General features: G+C 40.6%; 1 protein-coding gene across 2 annotated transcripts in view; it reads left to right on the top strand.

The window, feature by feature from the left end:
- Positions 1-5,974: 5,974 nt before the first annotated feature.
- EFHC1 (EF-hand domain containing 1) overlaps positions 5,975-26,089 on the top strand; it is a 65,859-nt gene continuing 45,744 nt past the window's right edge. The window contains exons 1-5 of one of the 2 annotated variants that reach the window (XM_045802307.2): positions 5,975-6,148; positions 14,749-14,970; positions 18,027-18,314; positions 22,633-22,782; positions 25,776-25,968. In XM_045802307.2, the coding sequence (XP_045658263.2) occupies positions 6,086-6,148; positions 14,749-14,970; positions 18,027-18,314; positions 22,633-22,782; positions 25,776-25,968 (916 nt within the window). In that variant the 5' untranslated portion in view covers positions 5,975-6,085. The remainder of the gene's footprint in view (positions 6,149-14,748; positions 14,971-18,026; positions 18,315-22,632; positions 22,783-25,775; positions 25,969-26,089) is intronic. The other variant, XM_045802309.2, reaches the window with a different exon arrangement.

The raw sequence follows: 26,089 nt of genomic DNA, 5'->3' as shown, positions 1-26,089 counted from the left end.
TTCTTCTTAGCGTTTTTTTAAGTGCTCAGAATGCTGACCTCCACTTCCCAGATAGGTTTTGAATGTTCCCTTTTTCTACTGACACTGGTTTGTACTCTGGATAATCCTCTGGGCAAAAATGCAATGAAACACCCAAGGCAAAGACTATAAACTAGGAGTAATAATAACATTAACAGTTTATATTAGCTGGTGCTCACTGCTTGCCAAGTCCTTAGCTGAGCTGTCTTCCTAGATTCTTTCATTTAACCCTTCATGCAATCCTATGAGATGGATACTATTGTTGCCTCCCTGTTACAAATGAGGAAACTGATAGATTAGGTAAATTTCCCCCGGCCTACCTGGCTAGTAAGTAATGCAATCTCACAGAAACTCAGACCTTTGAATCCAGAGTCCATATTCTTAACAACCAAAACAAAGCGAATGTAGGTCTTTTGGTCTAACTTCCCCACTGCCAATTGTGTGACCTAGAAGTGTAGAACTGGGAAGGAAACTTAATGTGGATTTTTTTGTATGTGCCCTCACAGATGAAATAAACCTAAAGTTGCAGTTTTTGTTTCATCTCTAGACACTTGGGCCAAGCATAAGGCGTCAGGCTGTTACTGCCGATGCGGTATCGATAGTGAAATTCTTAAATGTATTTTTGTGCTAGAATCCAATACAGACCTAGTCACATGACAAAAGTCAGACTCAGAAGCCATCTGTGACCACCCAGAAGACCTTCAAGGACTCAAACCAGCTTTAAGAACCACCGACTATCCTCAATTATTTCCCCACACTTCTCTAGTGAATCCTTCCTCATCTTCAGGACCCATTAAATGTATCCTATGACTCCTTAAAGTGAACTTGAGCACTATTCTGGGCTAACACAATTTCTTTTTCTCAAAGACAACTATGCAAACATGCAAAGCATCTCCACTCAGTGTTTCTTTTTTTTTCTTTCAACAAGAACAAATCATTTTGAAATCTCATTTTACTGTAGGAAAAATACCTTAACACAAAGTTCGCATTCAATAAGTACTAATGGCAATCATTGTCATAATTATCATTATTTCTATCACTTTATGCAGAGGAAGGTGCTATGGGTTCTGTTCAGAAGTGTCAACACTTTTCATGGGCTCTTGGAGGTATCTCACCAGAGTGGGAACTCTCTGCCCTCGGGAGGGATTTCTCTCTACTCATTACAGATTAATACACATTTTATTTTGCCAGGGTTCTGCATACGTTTTCATCCATAGCTTTCACTTGGTTTTCAAGATGCCCCCATGACCCCCAAACAATTAGTGACCATTAATTCTGATTCAGACTTCTCATTTCAGAGATGAAAAAGTAAAATCGCAGGTAGGTAAGTTGTCTGAGCTCACACCAATACTCATAACACAGTGAGGACACAACTATGGTTCTCAAGACCCCAACCTGGTGTTTCATTTTCTGTTCCAGGCTGCATATATAAAAGGGGAAAAGGAAGAGTGTTTGAGGTGTGCAAGGGGAGAGGGGGTATCAAAGGCATTTCCCCATTGTTTCAAGGTTACCAGTTACCTGAATTAATGGACTCGCCTGCCCACGTTTAGAATCTGTAACTATAGTGGATATTACTGCCACATCACTCGCATATTTCTCTTTGTCCCTACTATTAAAAGCCTTCTTAGATCAGAGATGACTGACAAGCAGGATGGCAAGGTCAAGGATCCCTCACGTGCTGAAGGAGGAACGTCTTTTCCATCTGAGACAAGACTGAGGTAGAGTGTAAGAAATACTCAACCAGGAACAAGTCATTAGCTGATGGTTTCTTAATCTCCTTTGGTCTGCAGATTTCTCATCAGCAAAATGAGTGGGATGGATAATGTCAATCAATTTCCAAGTTTTTTTTTTTTACTGTGACCATGAAAAAACTACCCAGAACATGAATGTGTAAGTACATATCTTGAAAGCTTTTTCAGTAAATTATTCTTACCCATGTAACATGGGATACATCCTGATAATTTATATCCTATTTTTTCCCTTTTTTTTTTTTTTTAAAGATTTTATTTATTAATTTGACATAGAGAGACAGCCAGCGAGAGAGGGAACACAAGCAGGGGAAGTGGGAGAGGAAGAAGCAGGCTCCCAGCGGAGGAGCCTGATGTGGGGCTCGATCCCAGAACGCTGGGATCACGCCCTGAGCCGAAGGCAGACGCTTAACGACTGCGCCACCCAGGCGCCCCTATTTTTTCCCTTTTTTTAATAAAACAATCTGGCTGTTGTCACTGTCCATTAAGTTGATTTTCCCACCTCCTAATGGAGACTGGCAGTTTGAAAAATACTGGGTGGTCTCCAAGTCATTCACTCATTTACGTGGTCAATCATTGTACAACTATTGATTGAGTATCTATGAGGTGTCAGCACAGTGATGGGATCCGGGAAAACGGCAATGAACAGAACAAAGAACCTATCTTTATGACGTTTATATCCTGTGAAATCTCTGATTCTGTGAGATAATGTTTGATAGGCTTTTTCAGAGAAAAGGGAATTCGAATTGACCCAGCTCAAGTCATAGAACGGGTTTGACTTAAGGAAGAAAAAAAAGCAGCAGAAACACAAGTTTTTCGGAACCCCTGGCAGGAACCCACTGCAAGGCCAAAACAGTCTAACCCCAAATTGCGTGAGTTTGTGTCAAAGAAAGATTTCCTGTGGGTCCTAAATCTGTTCCTGTAACTACTTGGAAATCCCTAATGATGCTTCTCTCTCTTCTACTACACTTTGCAAAGATCGAGCTGACTTCACTGGGCACTCTTCTTAGATAAGAGATTCCAGAAACTAAGGACTGAGTGGTGGAAATGAATGCTGGAGAGCACTCTGACTGAGGGACCCTCCCCTGCAAGGTCTTACCACTATGGTCACACACTAGCCACACCCCCAGCACTTTGAAACTTACAGGGGTATAATTGAGTTTTTCAGAAATCATGCTGTACCATTTTTATCCAGCAGAGGGAAGCGGAGCACCCCAAATCATTGCATAAATCTCTGGGACACACACACTATCTGCTTGATAAATGCCCTGTGACTTTACGTACTAAAGAAGAATATCACAGGATTGCAAACAAATTATGGATAAAGCCAGTGCTCTGGGCAAAATGCTGAAAAAGGAGATGCTTAATTTTGGCAACTGCTTTATTTTAGCCTCTGCCAGTCTGATATCTCCCATCAGTGTCTGGGAGTCGTCATCCAGCATGAGGTCCTGTTTCAGGTTTGGTCTATTGACAGACTGACCTTCCATATTTTCCTTTCCCCAAGTTTTGAAACACCTGCTAAAGTCACGTAATATCTCTGTGGTCTTCTGAATCCAGGCTTTATGCACAGCCTTCAGACCATGGCACTTTTTAGGTTAGTTGCCAGGGATGGTCAGATTCCTGCTCTCTCCTGTATATTGCACAAAGTGGAGAATGGTGAGCGCAAACCGAAGTGCAATCCACACTGAGTAGTCATGTTTGGGAGAAATGGGATATAAATTCTCTTTTTAAAAAAAGATTTTATTTATTTGAGAGAGAGAGTGAGCAGAAGCAGGAGGCAGGGGAGAGGCAGTGGGAGAAGTAGACTTCCTACTGAGCAGGGAGCCCGACCCAGGCTCGATCCAAGAACCCCAGGATCATGACCTGAGCTGAAGGCAGACGCTTAACTGACTGAGCCACCCATAACCATACCAAACTTCAGGATTCAAGCAGTTTTCCAAAGCCCTACCATTTTTATTTCTTCCCCTTCTTTACAGACTTGTCCCTGTGCTTTTTAGCATTGATGCAGCACTGCCCAGCTTCCTCTCCTCAGAGGTGATGGCCTTATTAGGAGAACATAGACCAAGAAAAGTTTTCCTCACCATGCATTTCTAGGGTCTGAAAGTAATTAAAATACACTGGTTAACCATTTAATTAGGGTGCTCTCTGGAACAGAAAGGCATTTGAGCAGAGGCCACTCCTCAAATAGAAACAGATACCACAATGGACAATAGGCTTAGGCATGACTTACCCTTTCCAGCCCCCATTAGGCATGACTTACCCTTTCCAGCCCCATGGACTCCTTCCCTACCCAACCTAGAGAATATAGACCCAAGTGCAACCATGCAGTTAGTCCAGAAGGGCTCTTTCAAGAGTATCCTAATGCCATGGATTTACTTTTAGTAAGATAGAGGGGAGGGCAGGATCATGTAACTGGTAAGAGTTAAAGGTTATCATTAAGAATCAGCAAGGATTATAGCTACCAGTGTTTCTGGGTACTCAGAAACAATGAGGTGGAGAGAAGTGAGAGAGGCATCTTCAACCTTTTTGAAGGTTGAACTTGCCATTTGGAAATATTCTTCCAGTAGCTGGCTTGCATCCTAGGTCAGGGGCTAAAATGTAATGCAATGGACAGATACTTGTAAAGTTTTCAGTAAATTCAACAATGGTAATTCATTGATTTTTTTTAAAGATTTTATTTATTATTCGACAGAGATAGAGACAGCCAGCGAGAGAGGGAACACAAGCAGGGGGAGTGGGAGAGGAAGAAGCAGGCTCATAGCAGAAGAGCCTGATGTGGGGCTCGATCCCAGATCGCCAGGATCACGCCCTGAGCCGAAGGCAGACGCTTAACCGCTGTGCCACCCAGGTGCCCCGGTAATTCATTGATTTTTAAAAAGCATTAAATGCCTACATTAAGGTAACATACTAATAGAATTTTTTTTTTAATTTAAAGGTTAAAAAGGGGGGAGGGAACGAGAACAGGAAAACAGAAGTAGTGAGGAGAGAGGAGGGGTTAGCAGAAAGTAAACTGGGCAGGATGTGGTGGACAGCCACCAATAACTGCTTCAGGTGCCACCAGTGTCATGCCCTGGGCGCCCTGAGCTTCATGCCCATTAGTGAAACCCAACAGGGGGGTTTGCTCTGCAGCAATAAAAGCAAAGCTGCTGTCTGCATTAGCACTAAATGTGGAGATATGCTTTCTGTGGCACGCTTGCTACTCTATCATGTTCCTAAACTGGCTCGTTATCAGAAACAGCTGTTACAAAAATCAGATTCCTGGGCTTTCAGACCTAATGAATCCCATGTCTAGGCACCAGGGTTTTGCTTGCTTTTTGTTTTTATTTTTATTTTACTTTTAAACTCGGTGCTGATGGATAGATTTTTTCTTTCATTCCTGAAAACGCTTCAGGAATGGGATTATATTTCTTTTAAGGCATAATAATTTAAACAAGTTTTAGAAAAATCACCAAAGGCGAGAATACCTAGGATCCTGACATATTTCTCCCCACTTGTTTGCTTCTTAATGGCTTCGTTTCCTCTTCGAAGGAGTTGCATTTCCCCCTGTGGGTCGGATCTTTGCATTGCAGCTGCAGATAGGTACTGAGATCGGGAGAATTGAGGTAAGTACCCTACAGCTCTACAGTCAATGAGTATTGAGCTTCCTGGGGCGAATAGGCAAGGCACAGCCTTCAAAAATTGACAGGTTGCAGAGCGGCAGGTGTTGACCGTAGAATAAAGAGAGGTGAAGATGGGAAATGGTAATACGGCAGTGGGCGGATCAGGGATGAGACGGCTGCATTAGGTCACTGAACATCTTTGAGCAGGAGATACAACAATGAATAGAATAATCCGCGACCCCTGTGCCCAACAAGCACCGGCACTAGGGGCCACTTTCAACCGGAACTAACTATTCACACTTCAGTGTGAACCAGGACAAGAGCCCTCTTCCCACGGCTGGGTGAAGAGAGGGCCCGAGCTCACGGAGCGGGCCGGGAGCAGTGAGGACTGGGGGGACGGAAGGAAGCACTTTCGCCTCCACTCTAACTCCTCTAAGGGCCGGCTCCCACCCCGGACCTCACCGGGAAGACAGCAGCCGCTCCGCAATCCCCTCCTCGCACCCCGCCCACCAGCTCCCACCTCTCAGCCAGAACGCCGGGCCCGCGGGCGGCGCACGCGCACACCCGTCGCGTCTGCGCCCCAGGCCCCGCCCCCACGCGCGGCGCTCCGGATGTTTGGCATTACCATGGAGCTTCGCGAGGTCTGCGGACGCGGCTCGTCTCCCGGGCAACCGGGGAGGCCAACACGCGACTCAGGTGGCGGCGGCGAAAGCGGCCGAGATGGTGTCCAACCCTGTGCATGGCCTGCCCTTTCTCCCGGGCACGTCCTTTAAGGACTCCACGGTGAGGACTTCTCGGCCCAACCCCCACCCGGCCCCACCCGCGGCGGCCTCGGAGGGCTCGGTCCTTGGTGCACCTGCTTTCTCCTCCACCCACGATTGCCCTTTCCCTTCAGACCCGTCCTCTGCCCCCACCTTTTCTCTGTCCCCCTCCAGCCTCATTCTCTCCCACTCTAAGTTTTTTCACCCCATCGAGGCAGTCTCTTGGCCTCCTTCGTTCTCAGCGTCCCAGCTGCGTTCTTCCTCCTGCCTTGCTCCTTTAAGGAGTCCCTGCCTCTTCTCCCTCTGGATCTGTTTTCCCCCACCTTCCTCCCAAGCTCTGGCTAGGTCCTCTCCTAGCTCATTCTCCCACACCGTACCCCTCTCTGTCCAGCTCCCTTCTTAACCGCCCTCGATCCCCCAGCCTGGCCCCTCTCCCACTCAGCCTCTCTACATCTCCGTCCTCCTTCCCACAGCCGCATCCCGCCCATTTCCCCAGGCCCATCATTCCCGCTCGCCTTCTTCCTCTTTCTTATCCTGGACCCACTAATCTTACTCCGTCCCAGCTCCATTTCCTGTCTTATCTATATCATTTCCACTCATTCTCTTCTTTCCACTAGGTTCTTTTACGCAGTCTCCGCCCTTCTCATGTGTGCTTCTACCTAGCCCCATCCCCTTTCCGTTCAGCACTTCTGACTTGTCTACAACTTAGTCCCACCTTCTCCCCAGTCCTGTTTTATCTTCTTTCTCAATCGCTGTTTTCTCCAAAAGTTAGACTTTCAACACTTGGCTCTCTTCCTCCGAAACCATCCTTCCTTGCTTAGTAGGAGATAATTCCATTCCAGTCCTTTCAGCCACAATTGATCAGCGTTTGTTTTTTTTTTTTCTTTCTTTCCCTAGTCCTATGCTTTTCTAACATTTTCATGAAAGATTCCTGATTAGATGGTTTTGCTCCTTCCCTACTTTAACTATTTTTAGTTGTGTTCTGTAGACAAAATTGAAGAGGGGGAAAAAAGCTTGGGTTTTTTTTTTCCCCTCCTGACATAGCTTAGCCCTTGACAAAATTATTTAGTATTTGTTTTAATTTTAACCTGGTTACTGAAATATATGAAGAGCAATGTTGAGATTCAGTAGACTGACTAGCATAGATGAGACAATAATAATTCGTATTTGTATAGTTTAATAATTTCAGCTATAAGCTCCTTTCCCTGGGTATAAAGATAAGATCAAAATACATAGCCCATTTATTTTCTTTGGGAGAATGAATTGAAATTGAAGTTTTGGTGAGGGAGTTTGGATTCTGAGCTGCTTCTTCATAATTATCCCTGCATTAAGACACAGCATCATCGAACTCTTCCTTCAGTGGGCTTTTCCATTCTATGTAAGTTAGGAGATGTAGGCACATTCCTGCCCTGGGCAGAAGCAGCCTCAGCATTTGGTGTTGGTGAGTGTGGGTTACCCACCAGGTGGAGTCGAGTCCATTTGGGGGTTTAAAAAGATGCGGACGGGAGGTGCCAGGCTCTGAGAATGTACCTTGCTGTACTTCATATAAGATGAACTGTGCCTTGGACATATTTTCTATTTTAAATAGGCTGTCCAAGGGTCAACCTATTTGCCTTATTTGAAATTTGGAAAACATGGTCACTATCTATATTCAGCACTGAAGAACTAGGTGTGTATAACACTCAAAGCATTCAGAGGATGAACCATAATGACTAAGAGGGGTGGGGAGGCTACCCGGTCTCTGGTATTTTGTTAGACTAGCCTGAACAGACTAAGACAGTTTGTAAATATTTTCTCCCATTCCCTAGGTTGCCTTGTCATTTTGTTGATTATTTCCTTTGCTGTACAGAAGCTTTTTAATTTATGTAGCTCCTTTATGTAACTTGTTTATTTTTGCTTCTGCTGACTGTGCTTTTGGTATTACATCCAAAAGTCATTGTCGAAACCAATGTCAGGGAGGTTTTTCTCTTTTTTTCTTCAAGGAGTTTTACAGTTCCAGGTCTTATGTTTAAGTCTTCAATAGTTTTGAGTTGATTTTTGTGAGTTCTATAAAAGAGGGATCCCGTTTCATTCTTTTACGTGGATACTCAGTTTTCCCAGCACCTTTTTTGATGGTCTTTTCTTTCCCCATTGTGTATTCTTGGCACCCTGGTCAAAGACAGTTGACCATATACGCATGAGCTTATTTCTGGGCCCTATTCTGTTCCATTGACTTATGTGTGTATTTTTATGCCAGTACCATGTAGTTTTGATTACTGTAGCTTTGTAATGATAGTTTGAAATCAGGAGGTGTGACGCCTCTGGCTTTGTTCTTCTTTCTCAAGCTTCCTTTGGCTATTTGGGGTCTTTATGGATCCATGTGAATTTTAGGATTGTTTTTTCTATTTCTGCGAAAAATGCCATTGGAATTTTCATAAGGATTGCAATGAATTTGTTGATCACTTTGGATAGTGTAGACGTTTAAACAATATTAATGTTTCCAATCCAAGAACACAAGATATATTTCCATTTGTGCCTTCTATAATTTCTTTCATCAGTGTTTTATAGTTTTCAGTGTATAGGTTTTCCATGTCCTTAATTAAATTTATTCTTAAGTATTTTATTGTTTTTATGCTCTTGTAAATGGAATTGTTTTCTTAATTTCAATTTCAGATAGTTCGTTAGCGTATAGAAACACAATTGATATCTGTATGTTGATTTTGTATCCTGCAACTTTACTGAATTTATTGATTAGTTCTAACAGTTTTTTGGTGGAGTCTTTAGGGTTTTCTGAATGTAAGATAATGCCATCTGCATACAAAGAGAGTTTTACTTCTTCCTTTCCTGTCTGGATACCTCTTACTTCTTTTTGTTTTCTGATTGCTCTGGCCAGGATTTCTAGTTCTATGGTGAATACGAATGGTAAGAGTGGACACCCTTGTCTTGTTCCTGATCTTAGAGGAAAAGTTTTCAACCCTTCAGCACTGAGTTTGGGGATGTTAGCTATGGACTTGTCACATATGGCCTTTACTATGTTGAGGTATGTTCCTTCTATATTCAACTTGTCCAATTTTTATTATGAATGGATGTTGTATTCTGTCAAACGCTTTTTCTTCATATGTTGAGATGATCATATGATTATTATCATTCATTCTCTTAATGTGTTGAGTGACGTACTGATGTGTGTGTGTGTTGGACCATCTTTGCATCTCAGGGATAAATCCCATTTGGTCATGATGTATGATCCCTTTAATGAGCGGTCGAATTCGGTTTGCTAAAATTTTTTGATAATTTTTGCATCTATATTCATCAAGGATATTGGTCTGTAACTTTCCTTTCGTATAGTATCCTTATCTGGTTTTGGTATCAGGGAGATCTTTCTTGTTTCTTAACGCATGCATTTATCACTATAAAATCCCTTATTGGGGTGCCTAGGTGGCTTAGTTGGTTGGTCATCCAACCCTTGGTTTTGGCTCAGGTCATGATCTCAGGGTCATAGGATTGAGCCCTGTGTTGGGCGCCCCCTGGGTGAGAAGCCTGCTTGAGATTCTCTCTCTCCCTCAAACCGCAGCACGTGTGAGCTCACACTCTCTCTCTGTCTTAAAACAAACAAACAAAAACCTATTAAACTGCTTTTGCAGGTTCCCAAAAGTTTACATACGTTGTGCTTCTATTTTCATTTGTTTCAAGATACTTTTTGATTTCCCTTTTGATTTCTTCTTTGACCTATTCGTTGTGTAGGAGTATGTTAATTTCCACATGTTTGTGAATTTTCCAGTTGTCTTCCTGTTATTGATTTCTAGTCATAGCATTGTGGCGAGAAAGCATTCTAGGTAGGATTTCAATCTGCTAGACTTGCTTGTCACCTATCGTATAACCTATCCTGGGGAATGTTCGTATACTTTAGAAGAATGTGTATTCTGCTGTTGTTGGATGGATTGTTCTTTTTATGTCTGTTAGGTCCTTTTGGTCTAAAGCATGGTTCAAATCCAACCTTTCCTTGTTCATTTCCTATCTGATTTTGTCATCTATTGAAATCCTTTTCTAATATTGTTTTGTTGTCTATTTCTCCCTTCAAATCTGTTAGTATTTCCTTAATATATTTAGGTGCTTTGATGTGGGGTGCAAATATATTTATGATCGGTATATCTTTTTTCCCTGTGTTTGTTTTAATTCCAGCTTAATTAACATATAGTGTTATATTAGTTTCAGATGGTTGGTATATCTTCTCGATTAATTGATCCCCTTACCATTATATAATGACCATCTGTGTCCCTTGTTATCATTTTTGACTTAAAATCTATTTTGTCTGATATAAGTATAGTTACCCATGCTCTCTTTCAGTTTCCACTTGCATGGACTATCTTTTTCCGTCCCTTCACTTTCAGCTTATGTGTGTGCTTCAAGCCAAAGTGAGTGTCTTATAGTATAGGCAGCATATAGTTGGATCTTGTGGGCTTTTTTTAATCATCCAGCTTTTTGCCTTTCGATTGGAGAATTCAGTTCATTTACATTTAGAGTAACTATTGATAGGTAAGAACTTACTAATGCCATTTTATGTTTTCTGGCTGTTTTGTATTTCCCTTGTTTCTTTCTTCCTGCCGTCTGTTGTGAATTGATGATTGGTCATAGTAGTATCTTTGATTTCTTTCTCTTTGTTTTTTGTGAAGCTACTGTAGGTTTTTGCTTTGCGGTTACCATGAGACTCACATGAAACATATATGTAACAGTTTATTTTATACTGACAGCAGCTCAACTCTGATCACATATAAATACCCTATCCTTACTTACCCTCCTCGCTTTGTTTTTTGATGCCACCGTTCACATCTTTTTATATTTTGTATCCACTAAACAGATTCTTGGAGCTAGAGATGTTTTCAGTACTTTTGTCCTTTAATCTTTCTACTAGAACTAAGAAGTGAACACATCACCATGTTATAGTATTAAGGTATTCCGAATCCTATATGCTCACCTTTACCCGTGTATTATGTATTTTCAGTTACTAATTAATGCCTTTTTGTTTCAGCTTGAAGAACTTCTTTCAGCATTCCTCATAAGGCAGGTTTAATGGTAATGAATACTCTCATCTTTGTTTATTAGGGAAAGTCTTTGTCTTGCCTTCTGAAGCACATTTTTTTTGGATAAAGTATCCTGGGTTGGCAGTTTCTTTCTTTTAGCACTTTGAATGGACGATCCCATTTTCTCCTGGCCTGCAAGATCTCTGCTGAGAAATCTGCTGATAGTTTATGGAGATTCCCTTGTATGAGAATTTTTTTCTTTTTTCTTTTCTTTAAGATTTTATTTATTTGACACTGAGAGACATGAGAGAGAGAATACAAGCAGGGGGGAGTAGGAGAGGGAGAAGCAGGCTCCTCGCCGAGCAGGGAGCCCGATGCGGGGCTCGATCCCAAGACGCTGGGATCATGACCTGAGCCGAAGGCAGACGCTTAACAACTGAGCCACCCAGGTGCCCCAAGAGAGTTTTTTTTTTTTCTTTTACTGCTTTTAAAATTCTCTTTGTCTTTGATTTTAGACAGCTTTATTATTATGTATCTTGGAGAAGATTATTTTAGATTGAAATTTTGAGTACCTATAGCTTCGTGAACTTGAATGTCCAGATCTCCCCCCAGGTCTGAGAAGTTCTTAGCCATTATTTCTTTAAATAAGATTTCTACCCCTTTCTGTCTTCTCCTTCTAGAGAAGGATCCAGTGATGCATACATGATTTTTCTTGTTGGTGTCCTATGAGTCCTGTGGGCTTTCTTTATTCCTTTTCATTCTTTTTTCTTTTTGCTCTTCTGATTGGTTAACTTCAATTTATTTGTCTTCCAGCTTACAGATTCTTTCTTCTGCTTGTTCAGATCTTCTTTTGAAGCTATAGTTGAATTCTTCAGTTCAGTCATGTGTTCTTCAGCTCCACATTTTCTGTTTGGTTCTTTTTTATGTTTTCTATCTCTTTGTTGAACTTCTTACTTTGTTCCTTTCCTGATATCATTAAATTGCCTCTCTGTGTTCTTTTGTAGGTCTCTGAGAATCTTTAGGACAATTTTGATTTTTTTTCATTAGGCAATTCCTGGTTCTCCATTTCTTTGGGGCCAGTTACTATAGGTGGTGGAGTCTTGTTTCCCTGATTCTTCATGATCCCTGTATCTTACGTAGGTGTCTTCACATGAAGAAGCAGCTACCTCTTCCAGACCTTATAGACTGACTTTGGTAAGGGATGACTTTCACTTGTGGGTGGAGACATGCTGAAGCTTACTGTGATCCTCGGCCTAGTGGTGCAGGGCACCAAGTGCAGGGATGTGTGGTGGCACTGGGTTCAGGTTTGGGGGGCATGATATCTCTTTGGCCCAGGCCACTGAGGTCTACGGCACTGACAACTGTGTAGTCCTTGACTGGTGCTACAGGAGGTCCATAGTGGCTGCAAGGGCTGTTGGGGTCTTTAGCAACCTCCAAGTCCAGCAGCTAGGGAGCAGGGCAAGCAGCAGTGGTGACAGCAGCTAGGGGTACATGTAATTGGCTGTAGGGTGCCAGCTGTGGGTGCCTGTGTAGTGGCAGGGGCCATTTGCAGACATACACGTAGTGGTGGGAAGCAGAGAAGGCAAGGGCCAGGGCCAACTATTGGGCTCACTGGCAGCTGCAGGAGGCCCTGGTTTTTGGCGTGTCCTCCTGTGCCTGCACACTCCCCTAGCATGCACACTGCAGTGGAGGCCTGTGATGAGGGTCGGACCGTGTGCAGATGCACAGCCAGAGGGGCTAGTTCCAAGTACATGAATGGGGGAGGGTCAGCCAGAGGGTGTGCTGGCATCTTGCACTCCAGCAGCTGCAGAGGCCGGAGCTGGCTGCCAGTGTGGTTCCCAGGCTCTGGTGGGGATATGGGGAGGGGAGGGCGGGGAAGGGGCTCTGATGCCTGGCATCATGAATGCCTGTGGGATGAAAGCTGGTGAAATCTGCAGGGGGTATCCATCTGCAGCTATCCTGGCCCTTGGCTTTGGGTCAATGGTAAGATCTGCTGGGTTGTCTGAGCGGAGCGGGTGTGTGCACACCAGTCACTCCCACTGAGGGGCTGCTGCCAGTAGCCCCTACTTTGCTTCCGTGTTCCTAGCTGGCCTTATGCACTTCAGCTTTGCCAGTCTGGGTGGGAGGAAACTGAAGTGGGCCCTTCGTGGACTGTCCCAAGAGACTGGAGAAGCTGGTTGCTCTTCCTTCCTGGCCAGGGGACCTCTTTCTGGCCGGGAAGTTCCCTCTTGACACTGAACAGTGCTGGCTCGAGGGATGAGATGACGCAGGCAAAATGAAGTCTTCCTTCTCTCCTTGTGTAGTTCTCAGGTTTTTTGTTTCACTGTGTTCCTAAACTGGACTCCAAAGCTCTTCCAGAGCTGTTTTGGTCCATGCATAACGGTCTAATTGTTGATCTTTGTGGAGGGGTGGGGAGGCTGGGGTGTCCTATGTTGTTACCATTTTGGTCTCTCCTCTGCCTTCAAAAATAATTCCTTTCTACTTTTTTCTTTTTTTTATTTAATCTTTTGTTTTTTCGATTACCAAAGAAATGCGTTCATTATTAAAAAAATCAATGTAATTCAGAAAGATCACAGAGAACATTATCCAAATCCAGTTTCTTTTTGTGCACATGTTTGCATGCTTTTAGTTATAGTATACATATAATTCTATTTTTTAAAAATTTTAAAAAAGATTTTATTTATTTATTTGAGACAGAGAGAGAGCACAAGTGGGGAGGAGGATGAAAGGGAGAGGGAGAAGCAGACTCCTCACTGAGCAGAGATCCTGATGTGGGGCTCAGTCCTAGGACCCTGGGGATCATGACCTGAGCCAAAGGCAGACACAACCTACTCAGCCACCCAGGTGGCTATAGTATACATATAATTTTATATGCTGCTTTTTGGGGCTTATTAAATCATAAACATTTTTCACAGATTGCCACGTGGTCTTTAAAACCAATATTTTAATGGCTGCATCATAGTCCATTAAGCGAGTTTTCCATCATTAACTCATACGTTTGTCTTTTATATTGTTTCCAGTGTTTTACTATTGTAATTAACATTGTGTGGTTAATTATATGGTCAGCTTTAGGCATATTGTTCTTTCCCATAATTTTGAATTATATTTTTAAAATAAAGGATCAAGGGTAGAATTTATTGAGTTCAAGACTTTAAATATATAATACTCACTTGCTTTCCAAAGAGTTGTATGAATGTATCAGTGTTACTAGAACAAGAAGGGCCTTTTATTTTAGGTAAAAACTCATTTCACGGAGTCAGATCTTCTAGGTTCCATGGTTTATGAATACTAGATAAGATTAAAAACACAGGAAGAATTAAGTGAAAGATTAAGAGTATAGATAATATTTTAGTTTCTCATGAAAAGTGAGCTGGTAATTAAATTGGGTATTCTGGAGCAGGGCTTTAAGTTTTATTTTAAGCTCAGGCTGCTGCTTTTCCCCCTGTTCCTGACCAGGTGTTTTAGCTTAAAATATAAGAACCTTCTATTATAGGTAAGCTTTTTGATACAAGGTTTGTGATGTTTATAACCAAAGATTTAAGTTACGATGTTTTTGAAAGTTAGCTCTTTTACCTAACACATATTTATAAAATATTATTGATGAAACACTTCTTTTGTTCTTCAGAAAACAGCATTTCATAGAAGCCAGACGCTGGGCTACAGGAATGGCTATGCAGTTGTTCGACGTCCAACAGTTGGGATAGGTGGGGAACGGCTCCAGGTCAACCAGCTGTCCCAGGCTGAGCTGGATGAGTTGGCCAACAAGGCACCAGTTTTAACTTACGGACAACCTAAGCAGGCCCCACCTGCAGAATTTATTCCTGCACATGTGGCTTTTGACAAAAAGGTATCATCTGGGATTTCAGGGTACCCCTTGAATTCAGATTTCTGAGAGCCAACTATTTGCAGAAAAGTCAACAGCAAACCACAGGTTTTCCAGAGGACTCTGAGGAGAAAATTGTTCAAATGCCTCAACCTTTAGTCATAGACAGCTGAACTCAGGATTGAAAGAGGCTTTCTTTAGTCAGGAAGCCTATTACAGAAAATAATTCCCTGTAGACTTCACCGAAATATTTTCCAAATACAGTTAAAGAAAAGCTGGATGAATTCTGAATTCTTGAGTTCATATTGTTCCACGTTTACCTGCTCTGTGCTGTCCATTTTTTGGAAGTCTTATCGGTACTGATGGCAAATTCTTAGTCTCTGAAATGCAGAAAGTCATCACAACAACTCCATCTTTTGTTAGTTTTCTCCAAAAGTTTTTATTTTTCAGGGAAGGCTTCAGGTTTGGCATTTACCAAAGGATAGTGTAACATTTTCGTTTGTCTCATTTACCCTTATGCTTTTGTAATGTGAGCTGTTTTATTTCCATCTGTTGACCTTTCCATATCATCCTTGATTCTCCTTGTCAATGAGTCTCCTCTTTAAACTAAAGTGAGGTAGTCCTAACTCTGGCCATCCAACAGAATCCCTCGTGGGCCTTTAAGAAACTGAGATGTCACCCTAACCCTCATCGACCTAAATTTCCAGATGATTTTTCTGTATAATTGAGTCTGAGAACTACTGACCAGATTGTACAAGTTAGCTTTCCTAATTTACTCCTAGCCTATTTTCTGTCTTTTTTTTGGGTCTTTCTTTTCATTTTATTCTTCTTGTTAAATGTCTATACGGTGTTCATCCAGCTAGTCAACTTTAATTGAGTACCTATTGAAACTAGAGGCTGGAAGATAGAAAATAATCTGGTGGTGGAATTATACCATTTACATTCATAATCACTTAGTTAAAAAAATTTTTTTTAAATGTCTCCTCCAGAATCCATATCATCCCCATCTCAGCGAACTCATCCGATAGGAACACATTCATATATCCAATCAGTTGTATGGTCGGGTATTTCTTTACCTTTTTCTTGTTTCTCTGTGAGTCTACAGATAGTTTCAGCCCCAGCTGTGCCCCTAACCCCGAGTTTGGCCCCAGGCAAGTCACTCTACCACCCTAAGTCTCCATTTGTAAAATGAGGGAGGTTCAATTAGCTGATCATTTCTGGCGCCCACATTTTATGTATTTATATATCTGTGGCTCAAATACAGACCATTTCGTGCGTGAATTAGTGCTCATGCCTCCACTTATAGTGATCATGTCTCCATCTCAGTTCTTTGCAGTTGATCTAAAATGTTACTTGAAAATGATCTTTTGTCTTTTGCTTTTGCTGTATTCGCTTTCTCCTTTGAACATTCTCATCCATTCATGCATTTCATCTTTTTATTAAGAGTTTTAGCGTTTGATTCCATTATATGCGTATTTCACCTATTCAATTTCCTGATCTCTTTTGGTTTTTAATCTTGTTTTTCCACAGTAGACACTAAACCGTTTTAGCAACAGCACTCATGTGTAAAATTATTCATCTTCTCATTCATCGAGCCATATTTGTATCTTCACTAAACAGTGTCCTTGGTTGGTTCCTCTAATTCCAGTGGAGTTTTAGGTTCACACTCTTGTCTACCTACAATACCATTCTAATATTTTCTCTTCATGAGAGGAAATTATTAAAAATTATTATTTTGTAGTTTAAATGAAAACTATTTAAAAATTATTAAAAATAAAGACAGGATAAAAGAAAGTTTTAAAATTAATCCCCAAACTTGTCAACACAAGCTTTTAAGATTTTTGAATGTTTTTTAAATGTGCAATAGAGTGCGCCATTTTGACTTCCTCCTGATGCTCCCCAGAGGACCTAGGGTTCACTCCACGTATCATGTATGTTTCTGAGTACAGTGACGGTGTGTTTACATGCCACTCAAAGGATCTGTGCTGGATTGATGATTTGAGTCTCATTCATATAAATTCTCTAAGAATGAATATATCATTAATATGCATTTACAGGGGACTCGCGTTCTAAAGAAATGGACTTGAGCCTTCATTTTCATTTTGAAACCAAAGGTTATAGTCTTGCCCAAATTTTGGACTCTCTGCAGAAATTCTGAAAGAGATTTTTGACACAGAAGTGAAGCTAGTAGAGTTAAGGTCCTTAAGCCATCTCATCAAGGAACACAGTACTAGAAGTCCATATGTAGTTTGAATATCTAGAGCAGAGGTCAGAAAACTTTTTCTGTGAAGGGCCAAATAGTAAACATTTGGGGCTTCGCAGCTGTCTTAGTCTACTAGAGCTGCCGTAATAAAATACCATATACTGGTGCCTTATATAATAGAAATTAATTTTCTCACTGTTCTGGGGGCTGGAAGTCTAAGATCAAGGGTTCTGCTGAATCAGTTTCTGGAGAAGCTGCCTTCTTGCTATGTCTTCACGTGGCCTTTCCTCAGTGTGGGGATGCTGAGAGAGAGGTCTTCTTCTCCCTACAAAGCCACCAATTCAATTGGATCAGGGCCCCACTGTTGGGACCTCACTTAAGCTTAATTATTTGCTAAAGACTCTGTCTCTAAATACAGTCATATAAAGGGTTAGGGCTTCTACATACACATTTTTTTGGGGGGGACAAAATTCAGTCCATAGTAGCAGCCCATGTGGTCTCTGTCACAACTACTCAATTCTGCCCTTGTAATGGGAAAGCAGCCATTGGCAAATACCTGCTAATTATTTACATAATTATTTGTGGATACTGAAATTCGAATTTTGTATCATTGCCATGTGTTGTGAGATTTTATTCTTTTGATTTTTTTTAACCATTTAAATATGTAAATAAAACATTCTTAGCTTGAAGGTCATACAAAATCATGTGACAGGGATAGATGGGTTCTGCAGACCGTAGCTTAGCAACCTTCAATTTGGAAAATAGGATTGATGGGTATTTAGTTCTCCTGGAGTGGTTCTCTTTGTAGGAGGGTACTGGATGTCTTTTGGGTGAGAGACTAATACAATGCCTTTTCTCCCTTCCTTGTGTGTTATAGGTGCTGAAATTTGATGCCTATTTCCAAGAAGATGTTCCTATGTCAGCTGAGGAACATTATAGGATTCGTCAAGTGAACATTTACTACTACCTGGAAGATGACAGCATGTCTGTCATGGAGCCTGTTGTGGAAAACTCTGGGATCCTTCAAGGCAAGTTAATCAAACGCCAGCGGCTAACCAAGAATGACCGGGGAGACCATTACCATTGGAAAGACCTAAATCGAGGAATAAACATTACAATTTATGGCAAAACTTTCCGCATTGTTGACTGCGACCGATTCACACAGGTATAGTAAATATTTCTGGAAATTGTGGTGTCCGAGGCATCATTCTAATTTATGGAAGGATACGTTTCATTTATAAGGGTAAGAGGAGGGGTAAGAGGGGTGGCTCCGTCAGTTAAGTATCTGCCTTCGGCTCGGGTCATGATCTTGGGGTCCTGGGATCCAGCCCTGTGTGGGACTCCCTGCTTGGCGGGGAGTCTGCTTCTCCCTCTCGCTCTCTTCCCCCAACCCCCGCTCGAGCTCTCTCCCTCTCAAATAAATGAATAAAATCTTTAAAAAGAAAAAGAAAAAGGTAAGAGGAGGTAATCTGTCCTGTATGGGTTACCGTGTAGGTTAATTAGGTGTTTGTGTGTGTGTCAATATGTGTCAACACTGTGTAGTGACCTCACTTTTTTTCACAATGATATGAATACGTACCCACTGAGATAAAATTAAACTTGCATCAGAGCTGAATCATTTGTTAAGAAACCAGTTCCCATACTAGTTCAAGTGGAGGATAGGGGAGATAGCACCCTTGATGGGATAGAAATATGAAAGAGGCATTGGGTAATTTATCTGAAGCTTGAGTTGCAAAAGTAGTATTACCTTTATTAGTAGATATGAGCCTAACATTTTTTGTGCAGTTCCTATTTTTTCCTGTAAATCATACTTGCTATGTTCTGGAACAACTTGCTATCTAAAGAATTCCTGAAATAAAACAATTTTTAAAGGAGAATGCTTGTTTATACCGAGAAGAATCCTCCATTTCCTCTATTTCCTAAGTATGGATTTTTGACAACTTTTCTTAAAGTTATGTGTACATATATAGACAGAGAGTCCTTTCTTTAGCACAAAATGTAGATATTAGGAAGTCAATTCTAAATTTGTCTTAGTTTTAAAAATTTCTAGAAGCAAAGATAGAGTTTCTGAATTATTTTATGCCTTTAATCCCACGTTACCAAATGCCACATGTGATTAATCTTTACCATGCACCAAGTTCCTGTGAATTCACTCATTTATGTTTTGCATTTAGTAATTTATTTAGCAAATACTACTGAGTGCCTGCTCCGTGCCAAGCATGGTTCTAGGTGCCAAATACATAGACTTGCCCTTATGAAGGCTATTACATTCTGGCTGGAGGACACAAAAATAAGCAAACAAGTATATAACATGTCAGATGCTGCTTAGAGCTTCGGGAGAAACTAGAGCTGAGTAAAGGGGAGGGGAGGGTGAGGGGGCTGCTGTGTATCGAGGCTGGTCAGGGAAGGCCTCATGATAAGATGACAGATGAACAGAGACCTCAAAGAAGTGAAGGAAGGAGCCCTGGCATCCGTGCCAGCCCAGAGCAACAGAGAAAAACAGTGCAGAAGGTAGAGGTGCTAGGCCATCTTTGGAAAAACAGGGTTTGATCTCTCATTTTTTAGGTTTTTGACGTCCTTTTTATCATAGGCAGTTTCAGGATTGTACCTATAATGAGGAATTATAAAATGTTATGTAAATTTTGGGTATTGTGATTTTTTTTTTTAAAGATTTTATTTATTTATTCGACAGAGATAGAGACAGCCAGCGAGAGAGGGAACACAAGCAGGGGGAGTGGGAGAGGAAGAAGCAGGCTTATAGCGGAAGAGCCTGATGTGGGGCTCGATCCCATAACGCGGGGATCACGCCCTGAGCCGAAGGCAGACGCCTAACCGCTGTGCCACCCAGGCGCCCCATGATTATTTTTTTTAAATAATTTTTTATTATGTTAGTCACCATACAGTACATCCTTAGTGTTTGATGTAGTGTTCCATGATATTGTGATTATTTTTACTTGTCTCTTTATGAACAATTTGAATATCGGCAGTTCATTACTGAGCACTGAGTCAACTCTCGTAAAGAGAGACGCTTAACCGACTGAGCCACCCAGGCACCCCAACTCTCACTGTTCACAGTAGTTCTGTTCTAGGAAGTCACCACAAGCCCTTAATCAGCAACTATGGATCCATTGCTCCTAGGAGAAATACAGGGTTAGGTTTCTGTAACCTTGTTTCATGTGTGTTTCTGTTTAAAGATGCCATGTTTAAAATATTTTGTTGTTTCATGAACACTGAACTCATGGCCAGTAGCGCTAGAATGTACAGATCAGACGATTCTAAATTTTTACCACTCTGCATGTGTCTGCAGAGGACCACAGAAGCACTAGGACTATAGATTTGGAGGTTACAAATTTTAGCAAGTAGGCAAAAGTGCAAATATAGGATCTGTGAATAATGAGGATCAACTGTATTTTAATGACTGATAACAACTAGAGTTGTATATTTTAGGTATCGATGACTAGATTAAATTATGTTTTCAGTAATCAATCTGTTAGAAGTTGGCTCCTATAACAGTTTAAAATTTATACCCATCTTAGCTAATTTGATGGTTTTCATTAGGGCTGGATCTATGAGTGGATAAAGAAGATAGTTGTCTTTATGGTGTGGGTTTGAATAAGGAGCCATCTCTAATCAAATATATCACCACCACCATCCCTTCTCACCCCCTCCTCACTGCTCCAAAAAAAACGTTGGTCCTATAGGCAGAATGAACACCTTAAAAAAAATAAGCTCCGGAAATCAGAGATCTAGAATCTCTTATCTTCATTAGAGTATTACTGGGACTATAGCAGATGTGAATCCTAGTCCACATACGCAAGTGTGCAGGAAGTACTGTTTTGTGTTTTAAAAATAACTTAAAACCTACTTGAGCCCCCATCCAACTGGGCTGCTGTTTCTATTCACCCTCAGCTTTGCCAAAAATTCGAGACCCTAAGAAGGTGGCACACCCAGGCCTAATGGGGTCATACAGGCAGGGTCCATAGGCTGTCAGTGACTAAGGGCCCCTCCTGGATGCTTTGGTGCTAAGTCAGATACTGAGACCCCGAGTGCCTGAGACCGATGTGCCTGACTGGCTGCACGTGTGCTCCAAGCATCCTTAAGAGCACGGGTGGAGTTTTGCTCTTCTGAAACCCATCAACTTGTGTCTGTTTTCCAGTCTGGGAGAATTTCCCCCTTTTTCTCTCCTTGCCTTCAAAGACATTCCCTTCTCTCCCCTCCTTCTGGGATACTTTAGAATAATCTCTTCAAAGAGTTTAGGCCTTTTCTAAGAGACAGGAAGAATAGTCAACTTCAGGACGCTTCTGCATTCCTGCCAAAATCCCTAAGGTAAGGTTAACAAAGGGCCTGGTTATCTGTTGAAAGCAACAGAAAGGAGTAAAACCCCCATTAAAGACCTCAGTCAGTAATCCTGCTACACTAATACATCATCTCAAGGGAGAGGGGAATATTGTTAGTCATTACTCCAGCTCAGTGGTTTTAATAGACATCGAGATCACAGTATTTGAATATTGAGAGACATTGGAGACTGCTTAGTGACACTTTAAATACTAAGATTACAAGCTAGTTAGCAGCAGAGCTAATGTTAGAACCCGAATATTTTGGCTCTGAGTCCTATATATTTTCTATTGAATTGTCCAAAAGCAAATCACACAATTCCCAAAAGAAACCCAGATTTCAGATTAATTTCTAGTTCCAGAATGTAAACAGATCCCATGACATTGTTCTTTTCTGATTACCAAAAAAAGTACAGCTTAATGTGGTGCTTTTATGAAGAAGAAATGCCAAGTTGTATTAAAAGATATAGTTACTGAGAATATTGTATTTACTTATAATTAGCAAATCAGACAAGATCATATCATGTTCAAATGCTTTCCTTAACTTTATCTGGTGCAATTTGAGTACTTGGGTTGTCTCTCCTATTTTGCTGAAATATTTTCTGGTCTAAAATAACCAGTGATTCTTTTCCTTTTTGGAGGGGGGTGGAGATGGGGACTTAATCAGATACTTGTTTTTGGTGAGTTGAAAAGTTGGGAATTTGATTTCAGCTTAACTTTACCATTGTGTATGTAGCTTGCCCCCATATCTGATATGAATTACATATTGTTTGAAACTGTGGTTGGGGTTCAGATGTGTGTATGTAAGCAATCCCAGGACTTACTCTGTTCTTGGGTACCTAACTAAATTTCGTTGCTCTAAATTCGTATTTGGAGCCAGTTACCGTACTATCATGTCTTCCAGTTAGCTTAGCATATAGTCTAGAAGCGTTATAATGTAGAATACTTATGGTAATTATCAGTTGTTATCTGCATTATAGCGTTGGGTCAGTTGGAGGCTTAGTGCTGCTAAGATGTACCTCAGACTGCAAGCTAATTATTAATTTGGACAATGGCATAGAAATTATTGTTACACTTATCTTTACATGATCCATTAATACTTACGGTAGCTTCAAGAAAGATGATCATTATTACTTTTGTATGATTTAGGTATTTTTGGAAAGTCAAGGAATTGAATTAAATCCACCAGAGAAGATGGCTCTTGATCCTTACACTGAACTCCGGAAACAGCCTCTTCGCAAGTATGTCACCCCATCGGACTTTGACCAACTGAAGCAGTTTCTCACCTTTGACAAACAAGTAAGTGACATGAACACCTCAGTGCGTTTGCTCATTTCCAAATGTGGTACATGTTTATTAGCAAGTTGTTCTGGTAGATGTGTGTTTTAAAACATTACATCTGTAATTGAACAATTTGGAGACAATGCGATCTTTCTGGTTTCATCTAGAGTTAGAGGTACAGGAGTGCCCACGTTTTGTGTTAGAGACCCAGCAGAAGTTGTGGAGTTCAGTCTTAGGAGTTCCACCAAACTCTCCAACCTTAAAGCAATTCCTGAGCTATGTCTGCTTCCCACTTCATTTCCGACCAACTACTTCTTTTCCCAAATAAGAGTTCATTTCATAGCCGCCTTTGGGAAACCCTAAGTGATTTATTGGGAAATTTCAAAGCTATTGCATATAGGTAGGTTTCTAATGTTAAAATAGCAATTTCACAGAAATCTCGTAGCAGATGCTTCCTTGTTAAATTTTATATGAATGTCTGAATACAGAATATTCTGGGTGTTTTCCAGCTCTGTTCCAACCATCCTATCCTCCCCACTGTGGGTTGGTGTGTGGGGGCAGATTTGGTCTTCTCCTTTCTGTACAAAAGGGAAAGAGAAGATGGGGAGATCATCCTCAGGGCTTCTTTGCTGCTGGTTTTCTCTCAGAAATGTAATTCCTTTTAGTTCAGAAAAATTTGCCTAGCACTAGCATTGTCTTTTAAGGACATTCTTTATATCGGTCATATATCTGTTATTCTTTTCTTTAAAGATTGTGTTGTTGATACTGTTACTAGAAGACGTATGTTGATGGATAAAAAAAGACTGATTAATAAATGAAAATTCTTTCCATACTAATTATATATAAACATTCACATATACCTTTATTAATACACATGAGCCCCTGTATAAAACACATTGCTCTTTTTTCCTTTTTTTTTTTTTGTTTATTGAGGTTTAATTGACGTATAATATTATATTAGCTTCAGGTATACAACATAGTGATTCGATAATTGAATGTATTGCAAAATTGTCACCACAATAAATCTAGTTACCATCTGTCATATTACAAAGTTCACATAATATTGACTGTATTCTCCATGCTGTACATCACGTTCCCATGACTTATTTATTTTATAACTGGAAGTTTGTACTCAATCCTGTTCACCTATTTCACCCATTCCCCCACCACCCGTACCCCAAGCTCTTGCCCTCTGGCAACCACTGATCTGTTCTCCATATCTATGAACTGGGTTCGGTTTTGTTTTGTTTTTTTAGACTCCGCGTATAAGTGACATTATTTGTCTTTCTCTGTCTGACTTATTTCATTTAGCATAATACCCTCAAAGTCCATCCATGTTGTTGCAAAGGGCAAGATTTCATTCTTTTATATGGCTGAGTAATATTCCATTGTGTATATAAACCACATCTTCTTTCTCCGTTCATCCACTGGTGATCAGGTTTTTTCCAAATCTTGGCTATTGTAAATAATGCTACAATTAACATGGGGTGCTTATATCTTTTTGAATTAGTGTTTCATTTTCTTTGGAGGCTACCCAGTAGTGGAATTGCTGGATCATATGGTATTTCTATATTTAATTTTCTGAGACACCACATACTGTTTTCCATAGTGGTCACACCAATTTACATTCCCACCAGCAGTGTACAAGGTTTCCTTTTTTTCCAACCAACACTTGTTATTTCTTGCTTTTTGATGATAGCCATTCTGACAAGTGTAAGGTGATATCTCAGTGGTGTTTTGATTTGCATTTCTCTGATTAATGATCTTGATACCTGTTGGCCATTTGTATGTTTCTTTGGGAAAATATCTATTCAGATCCTCTGCCAATTTTTTTAAAATCAGAATTTGTGGTTTTTTTAAAATCAGAATTTGTGTTTTTTTTAAAATCAGAATTTGTGGGGGTTTTGTTATTGTTGTGGGAGTTCTTTATATGTTTTGGACGTTAATCCCTTCCTTATCAGATATGATTTGCAAATATCTTCTCGCCTTTAGTAGGCTACCTTTTCATTTTGTTGATAGTTTTCTTCGTTGTATAGAAGCTTTTCAGTTTGATATAGTCTTATTTATTTCTGCTTTTGTTTCCCTTGCCTTGGAGTCACATCCAAAGAAACATGGCTCACATCAGTGTCAACAAGTTCACTGCCTACGTTTTCTCCTAGGAGTTTTATGGTTTCAGGTCTTTAATCCATTTGGAGTTTATTTTTGTGTATGGTGTGAGAAAGTGGTCTAGTTTCATTCTTTTGCATGTAGCTGTCCACAGTTTTCCCAGTACCATTTATTTCCCCATTGTATATTCTTGCCTCATTTTTCATAAATTAATTGACCATAGAAGTGTGAGTTTGTTTCTGGGCTCTCATTTCTGTTCTGTTGATCTATATGTCTGTTTTTATGCCAGTGCTATACTGTTTTGATTACTATAGTGTTGTAGTATAGTTTGAAATCAGGGAGCATGATACCTCTGCCTTTGTTCTTTAGAGGTTTTTTTTTTGTTTTGTTTTTGGCTATTCAGGGTCTTTTGTGGTTCCATATAAATTTTAGAATTATTTGTTCTAGTTCTGTGAAAAATGCCACTGGAATTTTGATAAGGATTGCATTAAATCTGTAGATTGCTTTGGGTAGTATGGACATTTTAACAATATCCTTTTACTGTGAGCACAGAATATCTCCATTTATTTGTGTCTTCTTCAGTTTCTTTCATCAGTGTCTTATAGTTTCCATTGCTCTTTTAATTCAGCTTCTCTTTCACTGACTAATATTTTGGATCAAAATGAATTCTGCTTTCTCAGGACAAACTTATAAGCCTGTTATATAATACTTTCCAGCTGTTGACATCTGGTATATAATTTCAGATGTTTTTGTATCTTTGGTGAATTTTTTTTACCATCTGAGATTACTTCATAGTCTTTGTAGAAAATCTTTTCATCATTTTCTGATATATGAATGCCAAAGTAGAGGTTAATCTCTCCACTTGTAGAATTCTTACTTAAGTCACTACTTTGGATTCCTTAAAGGTTCTTCGATTTTATGCAATCTGGGATGATACAGACAGCATGTTTGGTGAATGTCGGACTTACATCATTCATTACTATCTTATGGATGATACAGTCGAAATTCGAGAAGTCCATGAACGGAATGATGGGCGAGATCCTTTCCCACTCCTGATGAACCGCCAGCGCATGCCAAAGATTTTGGTGGAGAATGCAAGTATGTTTGATTCAGTTTATCCTCTGTAATTGGGACATCTTTTGAATCTCAAAGGAGTTACTTAATCAGTATGGTCATTCCCTTTACACTTGGGAGGCTCTTGCTGTGTTCTTGTAGTACT

The sequence above is a fragment of the Ursus americanus genome, chromosome 29 (genome assembly GCF_024610735.1).
Source record: "Ursus americanus isolate L20-20 chromosome 29, mUrsAme1.1.p, whole genome shotgun sequence".
Lineage (NCBI taxonomy): Eukaryota > Metazoa > Chordata > Mammalia > Carnivora > Ursidae > Ursus > Ursus americanus.
The sequence above is the reverse complement of the archived record's forward strand: the minus strand, read 5'-3'. Positions and strand labels throughout refer to the sequence as shown.